This window comes from Halichoeres trimaculatus, unplaced genomic scaffold, assembly GCF_033239565.1.
Source record: "Halichoeres trimaculatus isolate MK-OKI-2021-1 unplaced genomic scaffold, fHalTri1.1 fHalTri1_scaffold_1, whole genome shotgun sequence".
NCBI classification, from domain to species: Eukaryota; Metazoa; Chordata; class Actinopteri; order Labriformes; family Labridae; genus Halichoeres; species Halichoeres trimaculatus.
The window spans coordinates 40,683,572-40,711,070 of record NW_027437179.1 but is presented as its reverse complement, the minus strand read 5'-3'; the positions used below and the strand labels follow the sequence as shown (position 1 = coordinate 40,711,070).

Below are 27,499 nucleotides of genomic sequence, written 5' to 3'. Positions count from 1 at the left end.
GGGGAGATTTTCTTGGCTCACTTTGGGCCCCTTAGTACCAACTGAGCATGGTTTAGAGTCCACAGCCTGCCTGAGTATTGTTCAGGGGTCTGCAACTTTTACTTTCCAAAGAGCCGTTTTGCCTCAGCTCACCTGGATAAAAGTCATTCGGGAGCCACAAAATCTACTTTATCTTCACATTAGGACAAAAAAGTGTATAATCAGGTGAATAATTATCTAAACGAGAAGTTTTTGTGTTTATAAATTTGCACTTGTGATTTCTTAGTTTTTTTATTCTTAATAAATTTGCAAATTTAAGAAAAAAAAAGAAATTTGTAGGGTCATAGATTTTATAAATTTGCAAAATGTATGAAATTTCAATAAGTTAGAAATTAAAAAAAAAATCACAAATTTGCAAAATAAAAAAATGTAATTTAAAAAGTGCAAAATTTTAAAAAAATGCTGAAATGTCATAAATTTGCAAAAAAAAACCCTAAAAAATGCAATTTCAAAATTTTACTTCATTTCCAAAACTTGTAAAAACTTTCTAAAATTGCAAAAAAGGATTTTTATAAAAAAAAATCAAAAATTTGCTAAATCTTCAAAAAATGTGGAACTCTTTTTCTTAATTTGCAAAAATGTAAAAAAAATTGAAATAAAAAAAAAATCAAAAAACTCAAAAAAAAAATCACAAAAAATTAAAAGCTTTGTTTCAAAAGGTGATGCATTTTTATTAAAAAATATTATATATTATATATATTATATCATTTTATACATAATAATTATATTATTTTTTTACTTAGTGTCTGTGTTGTTATTATTAATAACATCTGTAAGAAAAATATTAAAAGACCTTTATTTTAAGGATATTTTTAAAGCTACAAAGAGCCACTGCAAAGGATTCAAAAAGCCGCATAAGGCTCCAGAGCCACAGGTTGCAGACCCCTGGTGTAGTTGCTGACCATGTCCATCCCTTTATGAGCACAGTGTACCCATCTTCTGATGGCTACTTCCAGCAGGATAACGCTCCATGTCATAAAGCTGGAATCATCTCAGACTGCTTTCTTCAACATGACAATGAGTTTTTATTGCTTATCAAATTATCGATGCAGTATAAATCCACATCTGTTGATTTTTTCTATATTTTGGGGTTGATAGAACTCATATTTTTAAGGATTTGATGCATTCTTCAAAAAATGAAAAGGTTAAGCTGAGAAGAGTTGAGGTTATTTAATGTTTCTGTTTTTTATTTTTGCAGGTGGATAAAAAAAAAACATGTTTTTATGAGTGTGTGTTTCGCTCTGCTCCAGAAGGTCAACGTGATGAATTTCCTGTCAGGATGTTTCTGGCTTGAGATCATCACCAGGACATACCAGGCGAAGGAATGTGTGTGTTTGAGTGTGTTTGAGTGTGTGTGTCTGTCAGTATCTTTTAAAGGCAGTATTGAAGGTGTGTGTGGGGGTCTGTGGCAGTGTGTGTGTGTGTGTGTGTGAGCTTGTTTGGTTTGAGTGTGAGGCTCTTTGTCCTGAAACAGGTGGAAACAACATTCACACCCAATAAAACTGTCTGTGGTGATTTTCTGTCTCAATTATTCCTCTGTCTGTGTGTGTGTGTGTGTGTGTGTGTGTGTGTGTGTGTGTGTGTGTGTGTGTTACCATCTCCAGCTCCAGAGCAGTCCACGGTGAAGTGTGTGGGCTCGTTGGCCTTCAGTCCGGTTGCCTCCACTCCAGGACCGTACACCTTCACCTTCTTAGGGTGGCTGCCTTTCCCCACGTTCACCTGGAAGAGCCAACGGGAAATGACATCACTTAGCTTGACATTTGAAAAGGTGATAATAAATTTGAAGTGATTTAGACCTCACAATCTGAAATAAACAACACATGTAGTATTTTTTTCTTTTTAATTCCTACAGTGTATGAAAAACATGGCAATGGCGTTCCTCAGGGCTCCCTGTTGGATCCTCTTCTTTTTACTTTTTAAACCTCACACATCTGCTAATCTCACTGCAATTCCATGTTTTACATTTAACTTAAATTTATTGATACAGCAGTGACTTGTGGTGAGTAAGTTGATGCCAAAATAGATGAATAATTGTAACATGAAAAAGGCTACAACATGCATTTTTGTATTTTTATATAATATTATACTTCCTGTTGTTATCCTTTTGAGCCTTGTCACCTCAGCTCAGCTGTTTTTGATTGTGGCTCAACTTTTTTAACAGCCTCGTTTGTAAATGTCTGTCCTCCATGACCAAAATCAAGAAGGGGCGGAGCTTCTGATGTCAACTTTGTCAACACAAAAGTCAGGTCTGTATAAACGATAAACTAAGAACATTTGGTGATTTGAGGTTCAAATTCCAAATCCAAAACACTGCTGTGACAATCTATCAATTGTTTGTAGTTGTTCAGTGCAAACTGCTGTTAGGTGGAAGTATATATTTAACATATAGAGCATTTTAAAACATAAAGACATAAATATTGGGATCAAGGGAAGCAAAAGTGCCAGCTGTGGAAATGCGCTATGCTGTGTTGCCTCAGTTTTTAACTCCGGCTTTCAGGGCACGACGGCGTCCTAATGCATCTTTTAAAGCTAATAACATCAGTTTGAAGGGCCGTTTACACGACAACTGTTTTAGGGTGAAACGCAAAAGTTTTGTTGCATTTCTGCCTCTGGTTTACACAGAAACGGCGTTTGTAAACTTTTGAAAACAGCCTCCAGAGTGGGATTTTTTCTGAAACGCTCCCGACACTGTTGCCGTGTCAACAGTAAGCCAGCGTTTTCAGTGGAAACGCTGACGTTACACTCTGCGCTAGCGCATACAATAGGGCAGCAGTACCGTTGCTATGATCGTGATGGTCTACCATGTTGTATTTGTGCTGCTCAATCTTCTGAGGCCCCAACAACGTTTCAGCTGAAAATGCTAAAACACTGCGAAAAAAATCTGCGTTTACACAAAAACACTGGTGGACTGAAAATGCTGTAGTAAGCATGCCAGGCCTGTAGGTGGCGCTATAAGTGTCTTGTCCAGAGGCAGCTTTTGGTAGATCTCTGAAGTAGAGTTGAGTCGATCATCTGGAGTGTTGGTGAATGCTAAGAGCAGAAGTGGAGCAACAGATGCTCACTTAGTTAAAGACAGTCACAGATTCAGCAGATTGAGCAGCACAAGCTCAACACGGTAGTTTGCAACGATCGTAACAACGGTACTGTTGTCCGGTTGTAGGCGCGAGCACAAAGCGGAGTGTGACGTCAGCGTTTCCACTGAAAACGCTGGCTTACTGTTTACACGGCAATGGTAAACCGTTTCTGAAAAATCCCACTCTAGATACTGTTTTCAAAAGTTTGCGTTTTAGGTCGGAAACGCTGTTTCCGTGTAAATGTGACTTATACACAACCAGTCAGTAAACAACAACATAATTCTGTAAATTTGAAGAAATAAGCTGGAGTTTTACTTTTAAGGTAAAAAAAAAAAAGTTGGCCCAAGAGGTACACTGATTAAAAACAGAAAATAAAACAAAATTGTTGGCGGGTCTGTAAACTAGTTTTCCCTAAAATTTAAAGGTAGTCCTTATTTGTTAAATTAAAATAGCCTCAAAAGCACAAATAGTTAATTGGAAGTTTACTGACAAAAACAATCTTTACAATATTTTCGGTTCAAGTGTAGAAAACTAAATGATCAGTTTGGTTTATGATTAGTCAGATTAACTTTTCCCCTTTCAGCAGAACCTCAAGTAGGAATGGGTACCAAGTTAGGTACTTTTAAAAGGTACTGACCGAGCTGTGTCAAAAGTACCGCGTAACGATTCACATAAAACCAAAAGGTACTGTATTTGGGTACCTAAATGCATCTTTGTGACTGTGAAAGAGTGGAAGAGTAGGAGATTTTTCCATGTTGGACATGAACACAGCATTACAAGGTTATACATTGAAGAATAAATTTGTTAAATTGAAAAAAAAAAAAAATATATATATATATACATATATATATATATATATATATATATATATATATATATATATATATATATATATATATATATATATATATATATATATATATATGTATTTTACCATTAAACAAACTGATTTTTTTTACCACATAAACACGAAAAAGTACTGAAAATTGGTACTGTTGAGTATTGGTACCATTTGCCAGGTACCAAGTATCGGTACCGTATCGTTTCAAATGTGAAAGGTACCCATCCCTAACCTCAAGTTTTAAAAATCTTTATAAATATTTATATATGTATTTAAAAATTAAAGGAGGCTCTTTTTCTATCTATCCTCAGTCTGTGAATTTAATCCCTGTTCTTACACAAATAAAATGAAAAGATATCACAAAATAAACAATCCAATGAACCAAACAACACAGCAAAACATTTAAATGAAATGTCAGAATTTATTTTTAACCAACTGTTTTTAAATTGGTTTAAAGTGAGAGTAAATGACCTCTGATTGAAATACAGCTGGAGGTTAGAGTCAGTCAACATGTTACACATTCAGAGACAAACAGAAAACAGAGACAGGAAGTGATTTGTTCAAGAGTTTGGATCCTTCTCGGTTAAATATTATTTCTAAAACAGCTTCAGTCACAATTTTGTTTTAAAATACTGCACAAATCAGAGCTTAAAACCTAACATTTTGCTCTTTTAAAACCTTTGTTTGTTGTAGTGTTTAATAATAGGAACCCTAGGAGCTGGTTTCTACAGTATGAAACATGTCAGCAGCAGAGGTCAGGCCAGGTCACGTCTTGTTCCTCCTTCACTCCTCTCCTGCTCTAAAGGAGACGAGCCTCTGCTCTGTTTTCTCAGCACCTCTGAGCTGGGTGTGTCTGTTTACCTCCCACCCATCACCTGGATCAACAGGAAAGCTGCAGAGAGCCTGAGTGTGTGCCAACCTGCAGGCTGCTGCAGCTCACAACAAGCCTGCTGATTCATCACTGTGACATCAGCTCAGAAACCTGAAATGATACCTTTAAGGACAAGCACCGACTCCTCAGGAGGAGGGGAGTGATTTAAAAGACCTGTCAGCCTCTGAGCCAGGGAGAAAACCTACAACCTTATCGATTTACAGAGACCGACAGGCATCTCTTAAACTCCTCATGAATGCTTCCCCTCCTTTTGTTCTCACCACAAAGTCAGCGCTGTTACTGCCAAAACCTTTTGACGTTGTCGTCATAAATTCCTGAGCAGAACACAAACGCAGATCCAGACATATCTGAAGCTGGTCTGAAATGCTCATAAACTCAGGTGCCCTGCAGGTGAGTCTATAAACATCTTATAAGAGCAGAGCAGAGGACAGACGGCTGATAAACAGAGTCAGAACAGTACAGCCACGACAGAGCTCTTAAAATGTGGTTAAAACTGAAATTAAAGGTGGTTACAGTGCAAAGAAGACTCGTTAGAGCACGGGATGGAAACCTTTTCACTCAGAGGAACTTTCTGTTGAGTTCATCGTTTGATTCCTGAGCAAAAACTTTAAAAACATCTCAAAATGTTTTACACACGATAATCTCTTCTTGAATAAATGATCAATTTAGCTCCAGAGTTACAACAAGGAAGTGAAAAGGTTTTCATTTAAAAGGCACAAAACTAACTTCAAAACAAAGATGACAGTAAAGCTCCACTTATCTGAACCCCTCACACCAAAATCTGCTGATGAAGATTTCCTCTGATTTAATGAGACGCCTCATTTGAAACCCTTATTTCCTTCAGAGCTGGGATGCTTTGTGTAAAGTTGATAAAAACAAAAGAAAAACAAGTTTTCTCAGGATAAAGACTCCGTTTCCCATGAGCACTATCACCAACTGTCATTAAGACATGACTGTTGTTGGGATGTGCATGTGTTTTGGGGAGCAGATCTTTTTAACTCTTTGTTTCTTTGTATAAGACAATTTTTCCCAAGATTGAAAGCGACGCAGTGCTAAACTCACAGGGACTTTAAGTTGAAAAGGGTAAAAAATGCAACAAATCAAACCCTGAAACAAAAAATTGATCATGTTTCAGGAAAAATAAATGCCCATTTTGAATTCTTATGTGCTGCAATGTCTCAAAAAGTTATAACTTGGATTATAGGTCTGCAACCTTTAATTTCATAAAATATATATTTCAACAAAATCTACTGTATCTCCACAATAAAAACTATATACTGAACAAAATTCTAAACATAGTGAAAATCTTTTGAAATATTTTTTTCATGAGTTTTTTCAATTCATTAAATTGTGCATGTGATGTCACTTAAAAAAATAATGATAATTTTGCCAAAATGTTTGAAATTTTAAACATTTTAATGAATTACAAAATTTGTAAAATTAAAAAAAAACTTGTAATTGAATAAATTGAAAAAAAAAATAAAAAAAAGGAAATTCTTAATAAAAACTGGCCAATTTTTTTTTGTAAAAATGACATCTAAAATATTACCTTTTTCTTTTTTTTAAAGGAAATTTCAAAAATCTGCAAAAGTGTAAAAAAAAGAAAAAAAGAAATATAATGAATTTGCAAAAATTTCAAATTTCCTGAAATAAAATATGAACTCATTAATTTATTAATTGATTTTTTATGTTTGAAATTTCAAACATTTGCAATAATTAAAAAAGTTGTAAAATTTCAAAAAAATCCAAAACTTTGGGATCAGATAATTTGCAAAAAATGTGAAAAAAATAAAAATAAAAAATGGCCAAAATTCCCAAAAAATGACACTCAAAAAACTGGCATTGAAAAAAAAAAATAAAAAATTCTTCAAAATGTAAAAAATAAAAGAAATTTAATGCATTTGCGAAAATTTCAAATGTCTTAAAATAATACTTGAATTTGATAGTGAATATTGATAACATCACACAACTCATCATTTTTTGTTGTTTGCTTCCCACATATTAAGCAGGTATATTAAGCCAACTCATTGTCAGTTAAATGAATCCACCCACACAGAATTAAAATCTGTATTTTCTTCCAGATTAGTCTTTTTGTAGATGTAGTTATCTTCCCAGGGCTGTAAAACTTGAGGTTAGCCACAGGTGCATGGAAAGTTGGTGGGCTGTTGATGTTGTAGGAGGTGAAGTAGAGCGGTGGCAGGCTTTATTGACAGATGGGATGAAGATTTAGTTCAACTTAATGTTAACACAGGATTTTATTTAGTGTCAATGTCTTTAATCATCAATACCCTCTGTAAGAAAAATAACTATTCTTTATTTCAATAACTTTTAAAGCTACAAGAAGCCACTGCAGAGGAGTCAAGCATCTCCAGACTTTGGTGGCTAATGATCAAAATCTGTTTCGTCCCAGCTCTTTTGGAAAAAGGGTTGCATCCATCCATGGTTTTTTTTTCTTACTGACTGACTCACTTGAAGCTCCACTCAGGAACTTTTGGTGAAAGAGGCTCAGATAAGTGACGTTTTAGTGCAACACAAACAAACAAAAGTGTTAAATCTCACAAAAGGAAAGTGTGTTACAGTGTTTGGACGGGGTAACAGTGCAGATCAGAGTGTCAGTCGTTAAAAAGATTACACAGACAGGTGAGTGGTGTTTAAAACACACAGACAGGTTGTTACAAAGACAAGTTACAGAAATCAGTCAGTCAAAAACAGTCAAATGTGAAAAGGATCTAAAATAATCAGACTCCCTTGGTCTGATCTAAGAGCTGTACCTCTCCTCGGTGTACGTGGTGATGATGATCAGAGGCTTCTTACTTTTACCACCCACACCTTTAAACTTCTCCAGATTGCTCTGCTCTGATTGGACGGCTATGACTTGCTCTGCTTTCACTAATTTTTCTGATTGGATGATTTCTACGCTCTCACTTTTGACCACATCCTTGGATTTGAGGAGGAAATGACCTCCTGGTGTAACAGAGCGCTGTGATTGGCTGCTTACCCTGAAGGGGCTGTTGGGGATGCTGACTCCTCCCCAGGCGATGGAGACCGTGTGTTTGAGAGCAGAGGTGGGCGTGTAGGAGCAGGTGTGCTGGCCGTCACTCTTACTCTTCACCTTCACGTCCACAGGGACTCCCTCGCCGTCCTGACAGAGCATCAGCGAATCAAAGAGGAGGACGGTTAGAGGTCGCTGAAACAGAGTTCATGTTTCAGTTAAACAGAAAAGAGTTCCTGCATCTCACCTGAGCTGTGATCTTCAGAGGTCCTTTCCCAGCATCCTTTGTGTCCACAGTGAACTCAGTGGGTTGGTTGACCAGGCAGCCGTTCCTCTCAATCCCAGGCCCGTAAGCTCGCACCTGCAACCACAAACCAGAGCTGATTCAGAGGCCTGCTCTTCCTCACCACAGCAGGAACTTTATCCAGGAACCTTCTGAGGGACACTGTGCATTTCAACAGCTGGATAGTTCATCAACACCATAGTACTTCCTGTCTTACTGCCCTCTACTGGGCCGTTGCCGTGCTGCAGTTACTTTTATTTCTTCTCCCAAAACACAAGAATAGGCCTCAGGAACTGTTTGGTGCCTTGAAGAGAAGTTCCTGGAACTAAAAGTCCTTGGTTCTTCTGGTAGCTTTGGCCATCAATATTTTGTTCAAGAAGCTCATAACAACGAGCATCAATAGCAGTAGTTTTAAAGTGGGAGACAAATTTTTCCTGACATTAAGTCGCGGAAATGGTTCTCCTCAGCGAACTGACACATTGCATGACACAAACTTGTCATCCTAACCTTATTGGCATCACTGGCGTTGTTGTCAGGGACGATGAACGCCATGAAGGGGCTGAGCTCGATGTCTTCCTCGTCACACGTCACATGGACGGCGTACTCTCCAGGCTCAGTGGGCCAGTAACGGACGTCACACGAGCCGTCGTTCTGGTCCTCACACTCGATTTTAGCCTGGGACGGTCCCTCGATGGCGAAACCTGCAGATGCAGCAAGTCAGATTAGACGTTTAATCCAGATTAACGCCTGACTGAGAAAGCAACCTGTAGTTAGAACATGAACAGACTCACCAAGAACGCCAACGTCTGAGCCGACAGACTCCACCACAAAGGCAGCAGGTTTACCCACAATGCCTCCCTCCAAACCGGGACCCCAGGCCCTGATCCGCTGTGGCCCGGCCTCCCGACCCACCGTCACGTCAAACGGGCTAACAGAAAAAGAGACAAGGAGAAAAAACTTAAATAATCACATTTTGCCACAGACCTTTTTCATCAGCCAGTGTAGGGCTGCAGAATGCTCTGGAGCGATCAGATTCCTGATAGATATCAGTTCCTCCTGTGGATTTTCTGTTTACGAAAAGTAGCTTTAAATATTTTCTGCGTCAAACTTTTATGGTGTTTATAGGTAAATTAATATGATATTGGCCAACTAATCCAGATATCCCAGGGTTAGAGCTCACCTCTTAGGGATGTGCTGACCCCCCCAGGTGATGGTCACAATGTATTTGCCCGGACTGTTGGGGTAATACTCGTAGGAGAAGACACCGTCTTGATTGGAGATCTGCTTCACAAGCTCCTCTATGCCCTCTGAACACACACACACACAGACAAGCAGACAAGTTGTAAAAGGGATCTGTGAGTTTGTGATGCTAATCAGAGTTCTCCGCCCCAGCAGAGGGCACTATTGTATTCCGTCTGTTTCTTTCTTATAATTCCGTCTGCGCTACGAGCTCTAATTAGACCACCTAAACAAAACAAAAAAATTTGATACCAAATATAACCCCCAACATCCCATGATAAGCTCTCTAGCCCCAGAAAGACACTCAAAACACACTAAAATGGCTCTAACAGGGGCTAGGAATGTCATGGAGAGATGAAACCAACACCAAAATGTTCGTCTCATTGAGATGCACAAAAAAGGTTTGGTGTTTTTTGCCCATCTCACACAGGGAGCCAGCAATTTGCCTTTAAAAATGAGATTTTGCCACATTTTTACCATTTCTGACAAAATTATCTCCTTCAAAACCATAAGTGGTATTGGCTTGAAAATCACTCACATGACAGACTAAACCTTGCTCTACAAAACCTGTTTGGGAAATTGTTATATCAGTCCCGGTTTTCGAATGACAAGCTCTCAAAGTTGGCAACTGCTCTCAGCTCCCGCTATGTAAACAGATGGGATTTTTCTTTCCTGACCATGAAGACTGCAGATTTGGGCCTCTAGACGAAAAAGTAAAAGTCATACAGCTTTAAAAATGACATAAATGGATTCCTGACAAAATTTCCTACAAACATATCATATTTTTACACAGATTAGGTCAACAGTCTGGTCTATATGATGAGTTGTTTGTAAACTTTAGTGAATTTGAATCCTCCCTCTGCTGCAGTAGTTCCGTGATGATGTCACACTGATTAGGAGTTCTGTGATGATGTCACACTGATTGGGAGTTCCGTGCAGCTGGTCATGTGACTCAGCAGAGGAAATAATACATGGTATCAACTGTTACAGCACTAAGAGGGACAGAAAGAGATGAAACCCTGACTGATATCAGCATGAGGGACCGGGCCAGAGTCCGAGGACCCATCTAACCCTGCTTGCAGCTTTAATTCATGTCAGTTTATTCAAAGTGAAACAGTTTCCAGTCAGTTTTCCAGCTGCTGACACATATTCAGATTTTGATAGATTGACCTTTAATGTAGTTTAATTTCTCCAAAAACGCACCTCAAACCTTAAATACTCCCTAAAACATGAACTTTACTCACTGGGTCCTTTGATGACGACCTTCAGGTCTCCGCTGCCGGCGTTCTTGGTGTCCACCTTAAAGTCCCCGACCTGCTTCACCCTCATTCCTGACGGCTGGAGCCCCCGACCGGTCGCCCTGCACGCTCCGGGCATACAGGCTGACAGAAAACACACGTGAGAGGATGAGGAGTTGTTTTATAGTTTTATAACTGATCACTGCGGTGCAATAAAGGCTCACCTGGCCCCACGTCAACGTTGAAGGGGCTCTTGGGGATCCCGACCCCTCCGAAGGTGACGGTGACCGTGTGCGGTCCGGCCTGCGTTGGTTTGTAGGTGCAGCGGTACACGCTGTCGCCCTTATCCTCCATCATGACCTCCACGCTGTTCTGACGGCCTGCGGGGTCTTTGATCATGGCCGTCACATCTCCGGTACCGGCTCCTGCAGAGAAGAAGGTTTATGATGATGTTAGGGGTCAGAGTAGACTTACTTCACATCAAAAGGAGTCAGCTGAGGCGGTTCGGGAAGGTGATGGATATCCAGTGTTTACACACACATGAACTTTACCCAGAGGATTATATCTCCTCTCTGTCTCAGGAGGAGCTGGAAAACTCAGCTGGAGATAAAAAGATGTTTGGGTCGACTTATTTCATATTTCAACAACCCTAAGTTTTGACGTACTACTGGTGATTGTTTGGTGGAGGATGCAGGAGTGAAAAGTGCTTCGTCTTTTGTGATGAAGCTGCTGATATAACACAAAGAAATCACCTACTTTACTTTAACAGTCACTGAGCATGTGAAGCCAGCATGGGGGTCAAAGTTCACGCTGTCAGCAGTTGGTAAATAGATCAACTGTGACAGCAACTTCTCTGGAAGTGACTTTGGAAACTCCTTTAACTGGAAGGGATTCATCAATATGACGAAAACTCCTTTAACAAGAAGAATGAGGGGGACTCAACATGCTGCTGCAAAAAATGGAAATCTTTTCAAGCGTTTGTGTCTTATTTGATTCAATTTGAGCCACGTTATCAGAAAAATGTCTCATTTCAGGATATTAATCCAGAAAAATTTTGCCTGAATTGTTTGCGGAGAGTAAAAAAATCTGCTAGTGGTGCAAGAGAAATGTAAAAGTTCAGTTTTTTGGAAACTTAAAAAAAACACATTCTTCAGCAGCTCCTCCCTCATCTCTCTGTCCCACACTTCCTGTCTCCCTCTTTAGTCGACTTATCAAATAAGGACAAAAATGGAAGTTACTGAACGCTGATCCTGGCAGGCTGATTCATGTCAGAATACCTCCAGTGTGTGTGTGTGTGTGTGTGTGCTGACAGAGAAAACAAAAGGCGTGGGTGTGTGAGTTGAGTCATCGTCTGTGTGAGATGATTTACTGTCAGTGAACATCGATCCCCCCTCCACCGACCGACTGACGACGCCTCATTTCACTGACTGTGTGAGAAATCAGTCACGGAGGGGTCGTCTGTTGCTTCCTGGAGCAAAGTTTCCTGAAGTTTAAAAGTTTGAGCATTGCGTCTTGTTTGTTTGGAGCCATGAGTGAGCTGTATTTGGACTGGAGGGTGGAGCCATGCAGTGAAAGCCTGGAGCTGACTGTTTAGATTGATGGTAACATATTCAACGGTCCTGGAACCAGTCGGCGATGATCTGAGGGAAATGTAGCTCCCTGATACAGCTTAATGATCTGGGATCAATGTATAAAGTAGTTACAAAGAACTCCCAGAACTCATGACTTCTTATTAGGTCAAAATACCACCTTAAAGAGACCTCAAGAGACCACATCAACATGCGTAAGCCTGTTTACAGACATTAACTTGGGCTAAAACCAACATTTCAAAGAGGTTAAATATTGATAAAACATAATTTAATGGTTTAAAACTCAGAGAAATACAATATTGAAATGCAAAAGTGTGAGCCCATGCGGTGACTTCCACTGCAGAGTCATGTCTGTTTTTAAAGCAGAGCTCTCTAAAGGTGTGAGAATCAGATCAGGCCGATTTTGGCATTTTTTAAAGAATCAGTGATCGGGAATTCCAGACGATTCTCTCAACCGATCATTCAAGTTGTCCACTGTTAAGCGTTTGTTGAAAACCATAAGAAGCGTACTTTTTTTTAACTAAATTTAGTATTCATGTATTTAGTAGACATAAAATGAAATTCAAAGCGATGTTGATGAAATTCTCCCGTCTTCTGCGTCATATTAAGACATGTTTCCAGCTTTGTATGTGATACATTCAGGTACCCTCGGAAACTTGAGAATCCGATGATTACCCCAGTGTTTTCAGTTTTTGGATTGGACAAATGGCTTGTAAATGTCAGTCGTTTAAAAAAAAAGTGGTATTTTGATCCCGCCGGCGGGTTCATTACTTCAAAACTAGCTGGACTAAGTTAAATGGACTTAATCAGCTTTAATTTTTACTATTCAGGATTGTTAACACACAAAACGATAAACGTTGCTGCTTCACTTTCTCACTTCTTTAACAAAGTTTATCTCCAAACCCAAAAATCTGATCGAGAATCAATATTGGCTGATACTCAATGTGAAATAATCGGGATCGGGGTCAGAAAATGCTGATCGGGACATCCCTACTTTTGTGGTTTTCCAAGTGGGAGGCACAAAACACAGCTTGGAGGGGGGTTACACAATGCTTTCCAAAATCAAAAATCTATTAAAAATGTAATGTTTCATCCATTATTATAAAAGTAGGAACATAAATAGAGGTTAAACTTGAAATAAAGCCATGTTAATGACACTTGAAGTGACTAAACCAGGAGGCTGATTTATTGAGGTGACACAGAAATGTGAAACCAAAGGCAGTCTAGTTTTATATAAATCAGCTGAATTAGGAATCTCAGAGCTTTATTATGTTTGTTTCTTGATTGGTCTGTTTGTGTATTTTCACAGCAGAGAGTCGTCAGCACCAGTATTTTTGGGGTTGTGAACTAAAAAAATGTGAGGAAATTTTCCTACAAAGTAGATGAATGCGGAGTTATTTCTGAATCTCATGAAGCCTCCATATAATTATCATGCTAACGAGCAGGATCCTAGAGTAAAAGTAACTGAAATGCAAGTGGCTAAAAAAGCCTGTTTTTAGGATCTGTGTGGAACCTGAAGAGGTCTTTTCATGTCTCTGACCTGCCGTGTAGATGTCAAAGTAAGTGGGTTTGCCAGCGATGCATCCCGCAGGTTCGATTCCCGGGCCTTTAGCCGTGACCTTGGAGGCGTCCCCGAGCGCTTTGTCCACATTGACCTCAAACGGACTTTTGGGGATTTGCTGTCCTGCGAACAACACCGTCACCTAGAGACAAACATAAACGGTTAGCATCCACACTCAACGGTAGGAACAACAAAGTCGTCTTTCACATATTTTTTAACCTTCATTTTGTCTTTAAATGAAAAAATTAAAATTAATATTATTAATAAATATGTTTATTTTTAAGAATTCAAATGTCTGGAATCTATCTTCTCTTTAGTCAACGTCACAGAAAAATTATCTTAATGTAGCAGATTTACACCTTAAAGAGGGGGTACTGTGCTTTTTTTAGTCTTAATCTGTCCCTCTGGTGACCCCGTAGTTAATTCCCACATGGTTTACAGTTTAAATAAATCTCTAGTTTTCTCTCTCTGGTCTTTTAGAAAACTCTTATTTCAGCCTCTGTCTGTCTCTTTAAGGCTCCCTGCTTCACAAACCCCCTCCTTCTGATTGGCAGACCCAGGGATTTGAGGCCTGTCCATTTAAGGACAACAGATGAGTATGTAGAGGTTTGAAAATCTGCACATGCTCAGTCTAAACATCCAGTGTTGTAATTTCAGACTTATGTTTGAAATGAGGGACGGCAGAGTACCCCCTCTTTAACGACTTATCGTACTTTGTGAAGTCCCATGACTTGTGGAACGTAGGTGACGCTGAACGTCTTCTTCCCCTCGTTTGGCTCGGCTTTCAGCTGATCGACACACAAACAAAAACATGTTTAGAAAACAAGAAGATTAAATTACAATATTTATGACATTTAATACTTTTTTCCTCCTGTTCATGAAAACAGAGGAAGAGTGAGACGAAGAGGAAGTGGTTCTTACTTCCTCTCTGGTGCCATCAGGATGATCCAGGTACACGGTCACCTGACCCTGACCGGCGCTGAAGGTGTCCACGGTGAACACAGCAGGACGCAGCACCCTGTTTCCTGTTGGTTCAATACCTGAAGACGGAGAACAAGCATCAGCATCAACAGGACAAACAGGAAGTCACATCCACCAATCAGCATCAATGGAACAGACTGTTTGTCAAATCAACCAATCAGCATCGAGCATTGAGCACAGGTGAGTGACAGCTCCGCAGAGGCACAGGGTCGACTGCTATGACTGTTTCTGTGATGATGATGGACTAACACACCCTGAGTGGTATAATGAGAATGAGTGTGTGTTTGTGTGTGTGTGTAACAGTGTGTGTGTGTGTGTGTGTGTGTGTGTGTGTGTGAGAGTGTGTGAGGGCAGCTTCCTCTGGGGTCATTTTCAGGTATTTCCTTCCTCTTTCAGTAAAAGTCAGAGGATAATTGTCCGACTTACAGACCTGCTGGTGTGTGTGTGTGTGTGTGTGTGTGTGTATTCATCAGATATAACCTTGTCCTTTGTTCACACTAACAGCTGCTCATTTCCTCACATTGTCAGACACACCAGTGTTTCCACTGTTCCCATTACCCAGAACACACTGGGAGGAGCGGGTCACACACACACACACACACACACACACACACACACACACACACACACACACACACACACACACACACACACTCCTGTTATTCCAACCACCAGATGGCCTTTTCACAAGCTCCTTCAAAACAAACCGATAACTGAACATGTTTCTATATATAGTAGTCTTTATGTGTTTGTGTGTGTGTGTGTGTGTGTGTGCGGTGTGTGTGTGTGTGTGTGTGTGTGTGTGTGTGTGTGTACCTGGTCCGTATGCTCTAGCCTTCTTGGGGTTGAGTTTGGGTTTGAGAGGAGCTCCAGGCTTCAGTTTGGATTTGGGGAACTGGGACAGGTAGGTCATGACGGACTGTTCGTCCACGCTGGGGTCGATGATCTCCTCTGGAGCGATCACCTGGAGACACATACACACACACACACACACACACACACACACACACACACACACACACACACACACACACACACACACGCACACACACACACACACACACACACAGAGTGAAGTTTGTTGTGAGTAAACCTGTTTGATATCCAAGTTTTCTCTTTGAGGACATGTTTTGATAACATGGCGACAAACACAGAAAGTAATGTCAGTACTGTTTCCAGTACTGTGAGGGTTTGGCGCCCCCTCTGGACAAAGTCACACATGCCAACTTAAAGTCCAGCCAAGTCGGGAGGTCAAAGATAAAACAAGGGAGCATGCTCAGAAAGGTTTCAAACCTGTGGGATGCCCAGCCAGTCGTCTGCCAGCTGCATGGCTTCAGTGGCGTTTTCTACTGGTTTGACTGGATCCCAGGTCTCCCAGTCCGGACACAAACCTGCAAACAAACAAATTATTTTTACTCTTTAATATGTCCTTCTGGTGCCCCTGTAGTAGCGCTACATGATTTACAGCTCGCTCACAGATGTCTGTCTGAAACACTTTTTTGTGGCTACTGTCTCTTTAAGGCTCCCAGCTCCACAAAACCCCTTCACTCTGATTGGCCAGCCCTCTGTAGGCCTGTCAGGGGGTGGAGCCTTAGTGTTTAAGGCACCAGGGTATTTTTCAAAATCAGTAAACCATGGATAAATGTTGTTCAAGAAGAAAAAGTTTTGGATCAAGGTCAAATTGAGCCAAACAAAAAAATAAAAATAAAAACAATAAAAGGAATAATAAATAATAATAAATAAATAAATAAATAAATAAATAAAAAGAAAATAAAATATAAAAAATAAAATAAAATAAAAGGAAAGAAAATAAAATATAAAAAATAAAATAAAATAAAAGGAAAGAAAATAAAATAAAATAAATAAGAATAAATAATAATAATAAAAACAAATTGAGCCAATTGATGATTTGTTTTGCATTTGACAGATCTGCAAAATTCGTCCCCTTTGCAAGTTTTTTGAAAGGAAACAATCCTTTATTCTTAAACTCCCCCTCCAGGTAAGATTTGGGTCCTGGTACTTTGAGAGAAAGTGGTTTAGTTCCTGAGTTCATCTTTAGTTCTCAGTCCCCGTGAAAATAAAGGTAGACGGTCAAAAATATTCAGTACGTCTTATTAATGACTTATTAAGGTGAAAATATCTCTTAATGATCAACAGGAACACTGTAAAAAATGTAAATCTGAGTGTTTGTCTTATTCTTACAGAGGAAAACATCTATAGCGATACACACATCCTTGAAAACACACACACACCTGGTGCACAGCTGTCTACCAGTGCTCCCAGTGCTCTGCCGTTCCTCCAGTCCTGGTTGAAGTTGGTGATGGGCAGATCAGGAACTTTGTTTTGGATCCAGCCCAGCAGACGCTGTTTGGGTGTCTTTGACTCCGCCTGAACAGAAAAGAAGATTCAGTCACACTCATGTGTTCACTCGCTGGGCTCTTGGTGAACTCATGATGTTTGATTTTCTCTTAGTGAAGCTCCAATGCTCATTGGATTTATACTCTGATGTTCCTAAAACATGATTCAGATTTAGACTCAGAGTGTGATCCGGTTACCTCGTCCTCGTCCTCGCCCTCCCACATGGGCATGGAGATGGAGTAGTGCAGGATCAGGGTCCAGATCAGACCCAGGATCAGTTTCAGGTTTCCATCCACAATGGCTTTAGAGTCTGAGGGAAAAGAGAGACACAGAGGTCAGATTTATGATCAAAAAATGTTTGCTCTCTTTTACCATTTCATTCAAACACAACAAAAAACACCACGTGGAAGTCAGAGCACTCTAATGTAATGAATAATTCAGGTTTTAATAACAGTGTCTTAAAGAAAGTGGTGGCCTTAATGCCTGATTTTTGGACTCAGGTCATTTCAAGTGTCCCTATTATCTACTGCGTCACTGAAAACAGAAAAACTCGTAAAACAGTTTTGGACTGTTGATCTTAAAATCCAAGAAATAGAAGAAAATACTGAAATAAAGACATGATTTTACCAAAATGAGAGTCTTCACCTTAAACAGGAAGCCACCTCGCACAGAAAGCCAGCAATTTGCCTTTCAAAATAAGATTTTACCACATTTTAACCCTTTCTGCAAAAATTATCTCCACCGAAACCATAAGTGGTATCAGCTTGATATTTGCTGAGATGACAGTCTAGACCCTACTCTAGAGAAGCTCTTATTGAAGTTGTTATTTCAGACCCAGTTTTTGAATGGCGAGCCCTCAAAGTTGCTGAACCCCAATAAAGCCCTCTCAGCTCCCTCCATTAAAATACATGGGATTTTTAATTCCTGACCATGAAGGCTGCTGCATTTGGGCCTCTAGACAAAAAAGTAAAAGTCGTACAGCTTTAAAAATGACATGAATGGATTCCTGACAAAATTTCCTGCAAAACTATCATATTTTTTACACAGATTAGGTCAACATTCTGGCCTATATGACGTGTTGTTTGTAAACTTTTGTGAATTTGAATCCTCCCTCTGCTGCTGCAGTTCCGTGATGAGGTCACACACTGATTAGGAGTTCCGTGCAGTAGTTGATGACATCACAGTGATTGGGACATCCCATAATAATCTCAAGCGCCAGAAAGACACTCAAAAACACACTAAAATGGCTCTAACAGGGGCTAGGAATGATGAAGAGAAATGAAACCAACACCAAAATGTTCGTCTCATTGGGACGCACAAAAAAGGTGATGTGATTTTCGCCTATCTCACACAGGAAGCTGGCAATTTGCCTTTCAAAATAAGATTTCACCATATTTTAACCCTTTCTGCCAAAATAATCTCCTCTGAAACCACAAGTGGTATCAGCTTGAAAATCACTCACATGATAGACTAAACCCTGCTCTACAAAAGCTTTTCGGGTAATTGTTATTTCGGACCCGGTTTTCGAAAGGTGAGTTCTCAAAGTCGGCGACCGCTCTCTCAGCTCCCTCCATGTAAACAGATGGGATTTTTCTTTCCTGACCATAAAGGCTGCAGATTTGAGCCTCCAGACATAAAAGTCAAAGTCGTACAGCTTTAAAAATGACATGAATGGATTCCTGACAAAATTACCAGCAAAACTATCATATTTTTTACACAGATTAGGTCAATATTCTGGCCTTTATGACGAGTTGTTTATAAAATTTCGTGAATTTGAATCCCTCCCCATGCTGCAGCAGTTCTGTGATGATGTCACACACCGATAAGGAGTTCTGTGCAGCAGTTGATGATGTCACACACTGATTAGGAGTTCCGTGCAGCTGGTCATGTGGCTCAGTAGAGGGAATAATACATGGTATCAACTGTTATAACACTGATAAATGTGTGATGTGTCTGCAGTGTAGTCAAAACGTGCAGCTGTCGACCTTGGCTGAGAAGCTTTTGTTCCAGTTACGAAGACGTGTTTTTTTTTGCCATTTTTGCCATTTTAGTGAAGATGAATCATTTGCACAATTGCAATTGTGATTTTTTTATGTTTTTTTTTTTTTACATCTTTAATCAGAGGAGAGGTAGTGGACAGATCAGGAAACAGGCTGAGAGTGGGGAGTGGGAAGAGAATCATTATCCTGTGGAACAAAATGTAATAAAAATACATAAACGACTTTTAGATCTCACTAAAAAACATGTTTTGTGTCAGCTGGAATATGAAATCATAAAAACTTTTCATTACCGACATATCGAGGCCACTTTTCACCCACTTATGCATCTCTCAGCTCTCAGATTCACTTTTTTTGAGCAGAGCAGAAAAATTCTGCTGGGAAATGTTTCTCATTAATAAGACCTCACTGTACCAGCTCGTACCTCACACCAGCTACACACACACACACACACACACACACACACACACACACACACACACACACACAGGAGGCAATGTCAGCTAATCTCTGGCTGCAGCACACGGCGTCCACAGCACAAAACATTCCAGTCATTTTAATCTCTCCGTCTGATTTCTGCTCCTTTTTTAACAAATGAATGAATAAAAAACCCAAATATCACAGACAGCTGCTTCATTTACTCTCTAACAGGAGGGGGGAGGAGGAGGGAGGAGGGGGAGGATCTGTGTCACAGTTCATAGAAACTCAGAGTGGGATGAAAATGTGTCACAGAGACCAAGTGACATCAACCCCTCCATGCACAGCCCACTGAGCATGAGAAATCTGCTTTTAGCGAGCTCTGCACATCCGGCCCTGACACACCCAAATCTGCAGAGATGCGCGTCTGATGCTTCCAGCTTTAATCTTTAATATTTGCAACTCAAATCAGTCGTTTTTGGAGCTGAAGCAGGCTCAGAAAGTGGCGAAGTGTGCACGTGGAGGTGTTTAACACAGAGAAACTGCTGTAGCTCCATCATCAGCGTCCGTCAAACCCGTCACGCTCCTTCAGCTCTACGCCGTAAACAAACGAGTCTTTACACCCTCACAGTGACAGGATATGTTCGTCTCTGCGTGTTCGTCAAACCACGCAGCCGTGAGCCGCCTGTCGACGCCGTGGCAAGTGTGAATGTGTGAATTTGTGAAATCCACCTGGTGAGACTCTCCAGCTCTGTCAGCGCAGCAGCTGGGATCCAAACATGTTTCAGCAGCTCGGGGCTTAAGGTGGAGCTGGGAGAGACGGCGGCCTCACCCACCGGTGACACAACACTGATAATGACGGAGGAGACACACACACACACACACACACACACACACACACACACACACACAGAGGAGAGAGGTTGCGACACCCTCTTTTTTTATGAGTGTTTCCCTCTTTCTCCTTCTTCACGTCTCATTTCTTTCTCCTCTCTCTCCTCTTTCTGGCCTCCATGCTTCATCTGCCACTCCCCTGTCAGTGTGTGTGTGTGTGTGTGTGTGTGGTAGTGTGTCACCACCAGACGCCTCTCCTGCAAACATCCTGTCGGTGAGCAGCTGTAATCAGCGGCCTTTACCCTCCATGAACACATGAACACACACACACACAGCTCCACCCAAAGCTGAGCTCACTGTTTGACATGGTTATTTAGTAAATGCATAATAACAGGATTTCATTTTAACCTTCTCATCCCTAAAAGCAGCTGTTTTAACCTTAAATTATCAGATGAACTACATAATAAAATAATTACAGGGTTTAGTGTCAGCTTGTGCTCACTGAGCCTCACCAGTCTGCAACAAAATCCCAACTCACTCTGGGTCTGATAAGTCGGTTTGAAAAGAGACAAACTTTATAATCTCACTTAGCCCTTAGCTTGTGTTTAGCCATTAGCAAGTTTTTTAGCCTTTAACTTGTGTTTTAGATTTTAGCTTGCCCTTTAGCCAGTAGCTCATGTTTAAGTTTTTAGTGTTTGTTTTAGCTTCAAGCTCCTGTTCAGTCTTAGATTTTGGTGTAGCCCTTAGCCTTAGCTCTTTTTAAGCCTCTACATTATGTTTATGCCTTTTGCTTCTGTTTTGGCCTAAAGCATCTGTTTTAGCCTTTAGCTTGTCTTTCAGCCTTTAGCTTCCATTAAGCCTTTACCTTATTTTTCGGCCTTTAGCTTCTGTTTTAACCTTTGACTACTGATATAGTCTAAGCTTCTGTTTTAGCTTTTAGCCTTTTTTCTCACCTTTAGCTTGTGCCCACAGTTTGTGTTTTAGCCTTAGCTCCTTTTTAAGCCCTAACCCTATGTTTTCGCCTTTAGCTTGTGTTTTAGCTTTTGGCTTCTGTTTAGCCCTAAGCGTGTGTTATAGCATATAGCCTTTGTTATAGCCTTTAACCTCTGTTTTAACCTTAGCTTCTCTTTAAGCCTTAACCTCATGATTTAGCCCTTAGCTTGTGTTCTAGCCTTCAGCTCCTGATTTGGCCTAAAGATTCTGATTTAGCCTTCAGCTTGTGTTTTAGCCTTTAGCCTGTGTTTTAGCCTTTAGCTTGTGTTTTAGCCTTCAGCTTCTGTTTTAGCCTTTAGCTATTGTTTCAGCTTTTAGCTTCTGTATAAGCTTTTGGCTCCAGTAAAGCCCTTACCTTGTGATTTAGCCATCAGCTTGTGTTTTAGCCTTTAGCTCTTGTTTTAGCCCCTAGTTCATGGATTAGCCTTTAGCTTGTGCTCTAGCTCTCTCCTGTTTCTCTTTCTTCTGCTCTTCTGTCCTTTTTCTGTTTGACAGTTAGGCTCCAGTGTCCATCATCACTACAAAATACAAAACTTATCTTAGGGCTGTTGATCTCTGTTAAGATCAGGAAAATCTGACAATAAATGTGACTCTTAAAAATATAGAAATCATCTTTTTAGAGACCTGACAGCAGAGTTAATATGATGGGTTTGTTGATTTCCTCTGTTGTTTTTATCAAATATTTGCATAATTATTTAACAGTATGTTGTGAATGTTGTGCTTTTATTTCAGTTTACTGTCTTTTAAAGCCTTTCTCGTTTTTTTTTCACTTAAACACACAATGACACATCAGTAGAGGTTTAACTGTTAATGAGATAAATGTATTTCATCACCAGACATTTCGAAGCTGCTCAGCTCAGAGATAAGAGCCGAACAAAGGATCGTTTTATTCTTCTACTCAATGACAATAAAGTGCCCATCCTCACAAGTTTACTCAGCGCGCTCATGTGTGTGTGTGTGCATGTGTGTGTCCTTGCCGACACAGTTTTGTGGGTAACGAGGCTATCGCCATGGCAGCCTATTGTTCATCAAAGACGAGAGTAAAACAAAAGAGGAGAGGAAGGCAGAGAGGAGGAGCGGGGTTAGGAGAAGTTTAACGCGGCGGGTAGAAACAATGACGGGAGTATTTGTGGAATCCAGGTTCAGGTTTGTGGGTTAGAGGTGTGTGTATGTGTGTGTGTATGTGTGTGTGAGTGTGTGTGAGTTACAGAAGAAGCTCTGACTGTGTGTCCTGCTGTTTTCAGTCTGATCCCTCCTGGGGTTGGTCATGTGACTGACTCAGACCTGGGTACCAAACATCAATCCACATGGATCCCACAGTTCAACAGCAGTGTTAACTCAAAGACCTGGGTCTGGTGGCCTGGGTCTGGTGACCCGGGTCTGGTGGCCTTGGTTTGGTCCAAAGTCCACATCTATAAATATCAGCCAGCCTGCCAGTCCCCAGTCACCTCCACAGGCGGGGCTTGCTGCTATCACTCCTATCGTGTGTGACCTACATGACCCCGCCCAACCTGAGTAAACATCCACGCCTCAGGAGCTGTGGGTTGAGGGACTGGGAGGAGTCTGGTCAGGTATCTTCGTTAATGAGGTTAATGGATCACTTTAAGTCTTCACAGACTGATCCTTCTGTTTAACCTCTCACCAGGAGTTTTAGCTTCAGAGCTGAGGAGAATGTTCCAGATGATTCTGGTGAAAATCAAATGATACCAACACCTGTTTGGTTCTGATAAGTACTGTAAATGTGGATCTCTTACCTGCACAGACCAACATTAAAACACTGTTAAGAGCAGAAAGTAAAAGATTTCCTTTGAGTCAAATCAAGGAGCAATGTGAGCTGTTTGTAGAGAGTTTGCTCTCTCTCTGTTTTCTAAATCTCTTACTTTGGAAACTTCACAGGCGTCAGTTTTTGTGCAGCGCTGTGAAACTCTCCGTCAACAGCCGGGGGGTCAGGACTGACAGAAAACAAGAGGGACCAGACGGCATCGCTGTGACCCTCTTCTTCTGTCAGTCTGTCTCTAACAGACATGAAGTTAACCTGTGTGTCTGTTTGGGACAGGGTCAGTTTTCTAGGATACTCCAGATTAAGATTCAGATTAGTCACAATCCTTTTTTTTTTTTACCTTTAGAGTTTAAGTTGACAAAACTGTACAACATGTTTGTCAATTTACATTTTATCTTTACTTTCAGTTTGAGCATTTCCTCTTTAAATTAGCTTATACGACAGTTCAGAGATGGGTATTATTTTATTGTTTTACGAATGTACCGATATGACAATTTTGGCCAATACAGATAACCGATATACATGTTGTTGTTATGGCTGATAACCCATGTTTACCGATATTTACTGTATCAATATTGGAAAAAAAAACGATCTGAGATGATGTGTCGAGGTAGTTACGAGAGAGAAAGAGCGGCGCGATCGTGGAGAGGATCAAAGGATGGAGCGCCGAGATGAACGTGACCAAAAAACTACATTTTGCCAAAGAATAAATATCGGCCCACTTTTGCACATCCGTCGATGCCGATATGTTAAAAAAAAATTACCAATGACGGTCGATACCGATATTGATGCCAATATATATCATGCATCTCAAATTTATGTTTTTATTTTTTGTTCTTCCTATGTCTTATATTTAATATTTTGTACTTTTTGTTTCTAATAGGAATGCACGGATATGAGCATTTTGGCCGATACTGATATTGTTGTCATGGCCAATAACCAATATTTACTGATACCAATAGTGGTTATAAAATTTAAAAAAAAAAAAAAAAAAAAAGAAGAGAAAAAAAACGAGATGAGGTGTGGAGGTAGTTCAGAGAGAAAGAGCAGCGCCATCGTGAGAAAAGACGATCACGGAGAGGATCAAAGGATGGAGCGCAAAGATGAAAGCGACCAAAGAAGTTTGTTTTGTTTGATTTTTGGATCAAAAACAGGAAGAGAGACATAAAAAAAGAGAGTCCACTCTTCTGAGATATTTTTTGGTGCTTACATAGTCAGAGAAAAAAGATTATTTGGGTCTTGAAAGATCCTTCAAGATGCTCGGATATATATACCGATATATTGTGCATCCCAAGTTTCTAACAATTTTTCAAGGAGTAACTGTAACTAAAAGTTATTTTCCCTCTTGGATTAATAAAGTATTTCTGATTCAGGCTCTTTGAAGTGTTTAAATCTGATCATTTTTCTCTGCCTTTACAAAAACTGATCCTGGACTCTCTTGTGAGGTCTTGCGCCGTCTCTGCTGATCTGCAGAGTGACTAAAGGTCTTTTAACTCAGATAAAAAGTTAAAGAAGTTACAGCAAATTGATCCCTATTCCACATCAAGTTAAAACCAAAAAATGAACAGAGAAACTGCTCTGGACTCAACACAAAGACTGTGTTTCACTTTTACGACGGTCCTTGAATGCACCAGTGCAAATCAGACAATCTGACTAAATGTTTCTGACGGATCAAAAAACGCCTGAGACTTTTACTTTCACAGATTGAACACAAGGGAACAAGGGAAATATCATGGATTCTGATCATCAGAAAGTCCACCACAAACATTTTCATCACATGACCGATTAATTTTTCTAAGCTCAACAACTTCCTGTCTTTGTTGAAAAAATGTGTTGTTCCTGAAAAGTTATAACCAGTATTTGCAGGATTGACTCTGGTATGTGATGTTAAAGGACGCCGACATCAGGATTTGTCAACCTGTTATTGGTGCTGAGGCTGTGACAGAGAGCGGAGCAGATGGACACACAACAGGTGAGTCCGTGCTAAAGCATCCTTGTTATTTTTTTTTCCCAATATAATCCAAAACTGTGCTCATATATTTCTTTTTAATGACAACCTGAAGACTTTTATGAGAGATTTTTTGAAAGATAAAACCAAAACACTGGTAAACAAAAGCTGTCGTCTCAGCAAAGTGGAGCAGCACGACCTTTTCTATGTTGACATTAGCACCTAGCATGCAGGCTGTGGAAAATCCTCTGATAAGGGAATCAATAGAGGTTTGGATCAGAAAGCAGAATCAATAACAGAAACTGCATCAATAAAAATTAATCAACCCCCGTCTCCTGGGTCGGGGATGATGACTGCAAAGAGCTCAGCTACGAAATAAGAGTCTTACAGGGAGAGTCACGGCAGCAAAACCTCTAAAGAAGATGATTTAAAGAGTCAGATTTTCATTTTCATGGCTTTAAAATAAGAGCATCATTCAGGATTCAGTTTTATCTGAACCCAGATCCATTCAGGTCCCTGCTTCATTCAAACGCCCTGGATCTGCGTCACATAAACAATGTTTAAGCCACCATCACCACTGATACCTGTTGATTTGTTGGTGGGTCGCCATGGAGACGCAACAACAAAGAGCAACAGGGCCGGTGATGGAGGGGTGGAGGGTTAAAGATTGTATTAGAGACAAAGAAGGAGTACGAGGAGAAACGGAAAGTGAAGGAGAGAGATAAAGAGTGTGTGTGTGTGTGTGTGTGTGTGTGTGTGTGTGTGTGTGTGTGTGTGTGTAAAGGTGAAGCAGGTTGGAGCTGAATGCCTCTCTTATCAGCAGGACACACCCTCTCTGTCCGGCACAGGAAGTTACATAATGAGCGAACAGCAGAGCGCTGAAATACCTGCTCAGTGATCCCGACAGGAGGATAATTACAGTCAGGGATTTAATCTGCTTAATCCAGCCCACTAATAACCAGCGCGCCGGATTATTAACCAAACATTCACAGCTGAAAATACCTGAAAACCAACTCAACTGAAGCTGCAAAGAGAGAAAGCTGATTTATTTTCCAATGTTTGAGCCTCAGCTAAAATACAAAAATTACAACAGCTGAAGGATTGATTCTTTTTCCAAAACACAAAGGTATCAAGTAGATAGAAGTTGAAATGTGTAAAACAAAAAAGCAAGAAAAAGACACCAAGGAGCTCAACGGTTCAGCTCCAGCGTCTGAGAAAATGGGAAACAGCTTTTAGAAATGACCAATCATGGTGCTGGTAATCTCATTTTAAATCATGGATTATAATCAGACTCTAGTGAAGTAAAACTTTTGCAACATCACTCACAAAAACTTTAAATCCCATGAAGCAAAATCAAGCCAGTCATTTGGAGAAGAAAAGAAAACCAATTGCACTGCACCTCCAGGCCACTAGAGGGTAGTAAGAAGCGATGACGGTTGTACAATACAAGATGGAACTTGATGAGGTTAGTTACCAGGGGTGCGTCTCAATGAATTAATTTTGTGCCTCCTCCGTGACACAGGAAGTACTTTCCCACTCGCCATTTTGAAGATTGTCCCAAAGCGATAATTGTGCTCAGAGGAGAGAGGATGGAGGAGACTGATCGGAGGAGCTATGATCGAGGAGACACAAGAGCCGGCTTTGAGGAAGTCTTTTCACTGACAGACACGCCCCCATATGGAATATCACTCTCTGATTGGACGCTGCAGCAGCTCAGACTTCACATGAAACTTCACAAACACAACGGAGTTTAATGAAAGAAAAAACGAGCTGAAAACAGGCACAGAGGATCGTTCAGAAACGTGTCAAGAAGCTGGTAACAAAGTGTTTGTTGTGAGTTTAAAGCAGAAAATACTGAACACAACCATCATCAATTCAATATAACAGAGGATTAATATTGAAAAACGAAATATAATAAATAAAATCTTCCTGGAACACAGTAAACTGGGTTATATTAATAAGTTTCAGAGTTCACGATCCATAAAGTGATCCTCGAGCTTCTAAACAGCACACAGAATAAACAGAGAGCAGGTTTTCTTCATGGCAACATTGTAACGAACCAACCCTAATCGGGTCGGCGTTAAACACACAAGGGGAAAACTTTCAGGAAAATGATAAATCCCCACAAAAAGGCACATCTCCACGAAACAAACAAAAGAGGTCAAAAAATGAAATAAACTCGGAGCAACATTTAGAACAAACAAAAATTTCACTTTAATCAAACCAAACTTAAGTGTCGCCTGCGCACCCGGCGCGTAATAGAAATCAAACTCAAATAGTCATTTAAGAAAACCCTCAAACACAGTCTGTCCTGTCGGTAAAAAAAACAAAAAATCCCTTTCAATGAAAATTAGTCCGATTGTCCTTTTTCACCCCTCTTAAAATGTCTTTCAAACAGTTTGTGTGTCCGTTTTCAGAGCAAAATCCTTCCCGAAATAAAAAT

General features: G+C 40.2%; 1 protein-coding gene across 1 annotated transcript in view; it reads right to left on the bottom strand.

Annotated features, from left to right (window-relative positions):
* Positions 1-27,499, bottom strand: part of flnba (filamin B a) — an 85,110-nt gene that overhangs the window by 26,108 nt on the left and 31,503 nt on the right. The window contains exons 2-16 of the mRNA XM_074669567.1: positions 17,285-17,397; positions 16,982-17,117; positions 16,023-16,120; positions 15,546-15,693; positions 14,670-14,788; positions 14,462-14,536; positions 13,728-13,890; positions 10,823-11,023; positions 10,605-10,742; positions 9,302-9,428; positions 8,913-9,049; positions 8,629-8,822; positions 8,086-8,199; positions 7,845-7,988; positions 1,635-1,758 (exon numbers count right to left, since the gene is read on the bottom strand). Of these exons, the coding sequence (XP_074525668.1) occupies positions 1,635-1,758; positions 7,845-7,988; positions 8,086-8,199; positions 8,629-8,822; positions 8,913-9,049; positions 9,302-9,428; positions 10,605-10,742; positions 10,823-11,023; positions 13,728-13,890; positions 14,462-14,536; positions 14,670-14,788; positions 15,546-15,693; positions 16,023-16,120; positions 16,982-17,117; positions 17,285-17,397 (2,031 nt within the window). The remainder of the gene's footprint in view (positions 1-1,634; positions 1,759-7,844; positions 7,989-8,085; positions 8,200-8,628; positions 8,823-8,912; positions 9,050-9,301; positions 9,429-10,604; positions 10,743-10,822; positions 11,024-13,727; positions 13,891-14,461; positions 14,537-14,669; positions 14,789-15,545; positions 15,694-16,022; positions 16,121-16,981; positions 17,118-17,284; positions 17,398-27,499) is intronic.